Raw genomic sequence first — 5,409 nt, forward strand, 5'->3', positions numbered from 1 at the left:
TATCATGCTAATAAAACAAACTACTGTCTAATTAATGAGATTACATGATATAAATGTTATGAAATAGAAAAAAACTTGTTGGTTGTATCAACATAATAATTTAAATAAGGAATGTATTATTATTGACAGCTCACAAAATTCAGATTATCATGATTTACATGTATTATGTCTTAGATATTCCTATTTCCATTTTAGATTACTAAACTAAATCTGAGTTGAAAGACTCTATATAAATTTTTATTTTGATCCCTTTTTTTATTGAGTTAAAATTAAAACATGATACTTAGTATCAAAGTCAGAATTAATTCTAGATCCCCCACATTACAGAGTCTATTTACTTTATTACTAAAATTTTGAATTTTTTTTTTATTGATTCAATTACTTGTAGAACTAAGGCAACCTTCATTAACTTGGATTGTTATGGGATCTTCTGGAAGTTTTAACTAGACATGTTTAGACCAGACGTGTGTTGTTCAACTGCAGTATGAGTCTATCACTCAACTCACACTCCGCCCACAGTGATCTGGTCCTATGCACCATTTATTAAAGACTGATAAGCATTTATCACAGAGTGCAGTCCCTGACTTTACAGAGCAGCAGAGATGAATGAGCAAAGAGTCACCTATGCAGAGCTGAAGCTGGCAAAGGTCTCAAAAAGGCCGCAAGTGAAACCTAAGGAGAGTAAAATCTCCACTACTGGAACAGAGCAGGGAGTAACCTACGCAGAATTAAGTCTTCACAATGCTGTTCGGGATCCTCAGGAGAATGGCAAGTCCTGTCACCTCAAAGGTAAAGTATTTAGTATACAATCAACACAACTGTTCTGGGAGATGCAGAGGGGTGGAGGTCCACCAAGAATAGGGAATAAACTGACATGTTTTTCATTTGTGAGGCTGAGAATTTGGTATTGGAATATGGTATGCTAGAGGGACTCTGATGGTTATTTTTTCCAGGTATTGTTATAATTTACAATTGTTGACAAATAATAATTCATGGTTGTTTTGTTTACTAAAAAAAGCAATGGTATAATCTGGGGGGAAGATTCCAGTGGGAGATAGAGGTCTTGAGTCAAATTTACATATGACTCCCTGTGCATGTAGATTTTGATGTGTGCAAACTGAGCAACTGCCTCCATCTGTCCTTTCTCAGCGTTTCCATTTCTCTCCCTGCAGGCTTAGCAGCACCTACAGAGAAGCTCATTGCTGGGATCTTGGGACTCACCTGCCTTGTCTTGATAGGCACTATTGTGCCCGTGTGGCTTTATACCCGTAGGTAAATTTATGAAAGGTAATTGGGAGGTTTACACATAATGATTGTCGGTGCTTTTAAATATTTCATAATTTTAAGGAATAGAATTATTATGTTAATGTATCTGTTTAATTAAATGTTGAATGGTTAATCTCAGCTTCTCAAATGTACAAAAATACTGAATGATGCTAGAAATTATTTTGTGTACATTTAGATATCATGATTCAAAGTCACACTTTAGGAGACTGAAATACTCTATTGAAAACTTTGAAAAGATATTTGAAATTTGGTGATTACATACTGTAAGAGATGGTGAAATTTGACTCAATTTTTGTGATATTTTCCTCAAAGATTTATTATTTTATTAATTGTCAGGGAAAGTCAACTTTATTATAGATTATTAGTATAAATCTACCAAAATACAACATTTCTAACTTAGAAATATATGATTATAATTTACTTAGAACACTATCAATTATTATAAGAATTATTTTGTTTTTTCTAGCTCCTACTAAAAATCCACAGAAGAATGATTCCTCCACAACAACAAATATCCAGAAAGGTACACAAAGATTTCCAAAATTCTGATGTTACTACAGTTTATATTATGTATATGTTAGACTAGGTAATAATGGTAATAAATTTTCTGTTAGAACACACACCATAAAATCAAAAAATAAATGTTCATGAATAATGAGGAGAGGAGGGGTTCCTCATATCAAACAAAAGGAAGAAATTTTACTTAAAACTTCCACACCCATGTCGCCAATTGGCTCATGTCCTGCTGCTATTAAATGTATAAAAAATTTCACTGTGAAAAATGACTTTATTTACTCTGTGTTAGGACATACACAGTGGATAATTTTTTTTGTGAGAGTTTGGTTCATATGGGCACCTAAATTATAGCATGAGAAGCTGCCCTTTCTCTGTGAGTGTGTGTTGTATGCACCAGCAGTGAGGCTTGTGCATGTGTTATGTACATGCATGTTCATATCTTAGCATGTATACGATATGTCTTATTTTATTAACACAAATAGTTTTAGGTAACAATTCATAATCTCCCTTCAGCATGTCATTGTGGCCCTTGTCCAAAGGGGTGGTTTAAGTACTCCAACAACTGCTATTACTTTAGCGCTGAAAAAAAAACCTGGAAGGAGAGTGTGACGGCCTGTCAGAGTAACAACTCTCAGCTGCTCTACATAGACACTGAGGAAGAAATGGTAAGAATTTCAGTGTCCCAACCACTTTATTGAAGACTTATACAGGCCCATTTTATATTTATAGACTTCATACATATTTTTAAAAAAGTGTATTTTAAAGTTTGCATAAAATTCCATTGTCTGACTTTTTGGATTTTTAAAATCTTTGACCCATTAATGCACACTTGAAAAACCTAGTTTGGCTTTCATAGAGGACAATATTTCTTGTGTGTGTGTGTGTCAAATAAAGATTGCTATTTAATACACATCAAGGAAGGCAAGACTATTGTGATCGGACAGATTAATCACCAACTGAATGAAAATTTTATCTGCAGAGCAGATCCTGAGTAGAAGTTCCAGCCCCCAGTACACGTACACCCCAGATACCCTGTGTGTTCTCTCTTCACTCCTACTGTCTGGTTATTTAGCCACTGACTTGATTTTTAATTTCATAGATCTCTTTTCTTGTTTATGAACTGAAATACAATCATATGGTATATACTTTTGTTCTGGTCACATCACTCCTCTATAATTTCTTAGTAATTCATCTGCATATTGCTTTTATCTGCTGTTTGCTAATTTTCAATGTAGAATTTTATCATATAAATTTTAAAATCCATTCTGTTTAATGTGTCAGGTGCGGGATGTGAATGTCATCTGCTCAGAGATAAAGAAACTTCCTGGGTTCTCTATTTTCAGTCACAGGGTCCCCTTAGATGTCCCATCTGTACATTCCCAGCCCTGCTCATGTGTCTCTTGCTGCTAGGATGTGAAGAGTATCTCTGGCTGCTGACTGTTGTCACTGCCCTGAGGCATTGCCTATGTCAGGCTGCCCTGCTGTTGCTGCACAGGAACCCTCACCTCAGTGCAGGATGGCTCCCCTGAGCCACCTCCTGTTGTAGGTTTGTGCTGACAGATCACTGACTTAGGTCAGAATTTTCCGTGTTCACATGACAAGAAGAGTGAAATTCCTAAGTACAAATGATTTGAGCTCATGTTATAAAATGATGATGTGCTGGTGAGCGTTGTGGCATCACGTACAATAGTTTTCAGCACATCACGTGTATGTGGTATGAGATTGGAATCTGTCTCTTCCTTCTGAAATGTAGGAACTTGTGAAAGATCATATTACTTGTGTTTTTTAAAAATGAAGCCTTTCATCATCCTTATGTAAGTGAAAATTCTTTGTGTTTGAATAGAAATTTATGAAATCCATATCAGTTTCATCATGGATTGGAATCTACCGTAACAGCAGCAATCATGAATGGATGTTTTTAAATGGGTCAACTACCCACCTAGAGTAAGTTTTATTTAAATAATGTGATAATGGCATTAAACATGCTATTGTTTCTTGGTTTGCTCTGACGCTATAGAACTTAAGAGAAGAAAGGTATGAAAAGGAATATAAGAAAATGATATTAGTGCATTTGATTAAATTGTAGACATGTTGAATGTGAGTAAATCTTGATAAACATTGAAGGACAACTCAGTTTGTCTAACTCCCAACTCTTTCAAGTATTCTATGAAAATTGTCTTGATCCACTTTCAAAATATGTTTGTATTGCAATCAAAAGAAATGCTATTGTTTCTTGGCTTGCCCCAACATTCTGTAACAGCAGAATTATGTCTTTTTCTTTATTACAGGATAGGAGAAACATCATCTGCTAACAATAGCTGTGTTGTGCTACAATCTAAATATTATGCAGATAATTGTGAAGATCCAGATATGTATTATTGCAAGCAGAAGCTTTAAATTAAAACAAAAAAAAATTGGATTCATTTGTGTAACTTTCCATTTCAAGAAATAATTCCTATATTGATTTTGTTTTTGTTCTAATGACATTTTTTAAATAATTATTGAAACACACTATGTTCAGAAAAAGTACAGATATCATTACTTTTGTATCTGACATTTTTTGATTTAACATTTCATAGTGGAATCCACCTTCAAAAAGATCATTTTTTGGTGTGAGTCCATTTATACATAATGGCAAACTCATGGGTATGGAAAGTGGATTGGGGGTTGCCCAGGACTGAGGGAGGCTGGAAAGGAAGTGACCACCTATTGGTTCCCTGTTTCTTTTTGAAATGATGAAAGCTTTCTGAATATCAAAGTTAATGAAGTTTGCAAACTCTGACTTTGCTAAATGTCTTTGTCTTATGCACTTCAAGGATGGATTTTATGTTTTGTAAATACATCTTAATAAAGTTGTTTAAAAATAATTCTGGATGTGTTTGAACTACTTAATATTATTTGGAAATTACTTAATATTGATTTCTTATCCGGTATTTATTAGTAAAAATCTTTATAAATTTCCATGTTTAGTTAAGATATAATGGACATATCTTCTCAAATGTTTTCTGAACAGTTTGTTGTGATTTTTACTTTCTTTACAATGAAAATATATGTTTTGTTGATGTTCTTTAACAATAATTTTGTTCTTTTTAGTGTTTGTGCTCTTTGTTTTCTCCCCTCCACTTCTTTTGCAGTCATTTCACCTACATCTGACTTACACATTTTCAGTTACTTTTATGTGTATTCATTTCTGCCTTTGCTATTTTTGGCAGTGTGTGATTTAAAGCAATCAATATTTCACAAGGCATTTTCACTTGTTTATTTCTCCATAATTTGTATGATTGTGAACATTCATCTGGTCGTTTCTATGGCTCATATGAAAAATAGAAAGATATTACTCTATTCAAAACCATGTAAGGAATTCAAATTTATGTTTGTTGACTTCTATTTTAGGTAAATTCCAGTTAGAGAATTTTCTGTAAAGCTGGAGATGTCGTATGTCTCTAAATAGGGCTTAAAATGGCTAGTGTGGCTGAGATATCAATCTGTAAATTGCATTTATCTTTATTTATTTCATTTGAATGTCCAGATTGCAAGAATTCAAGACAAAGTTGATAAATGACTCTTTAGTGACACCACAAATTTATACATTTTATTAATATGCTT

At 33.6% G+C, this 5,409-nt stretch overlaps 1 protein-coding gene across 1 annotated transcript; it reads left to right on the forward strand.

Annotated features, from left to right (window-relative positions):
- Positions 1 to 602: 602 nt before the first annotated feature.
- Positions 603 to 4,200, forward strand: LOC311185419 (NKG2-A/NKG2-B type II integral membrane protein-like; the record flags this gene model as incomplete). The annotated part of the gene is made up of 6 exons (XM_084256045.1): positions 603 to 789; positions 1,173 to 1,268; positions 1,754 to 1,810; positions 2,317 to 2,468; positions 3,647 to 3,747; positions 4,092 to 4,200. 6 exons carry the CDS (start codon positions 603 to 605, stop codon positions 4,198 to 4,200), a joined length of 702 nt encoding a protein of 233 aa, XP_084112171.1.
- Positions 4,201 to 5,409: the final 1,209 nt, after the last annotated feature.

Source organism: Talpa europaea (genome assembly GCF_964194135.1).
Source record: "Talpa europaea genome assembly, chromosome: 15".
Taxonomy (NCBI): Eukaryota; Metazoa; Chordata; class Mammalia; order Eulipotyphla; family Talpidae; genus Talpa; species Talpa europaea.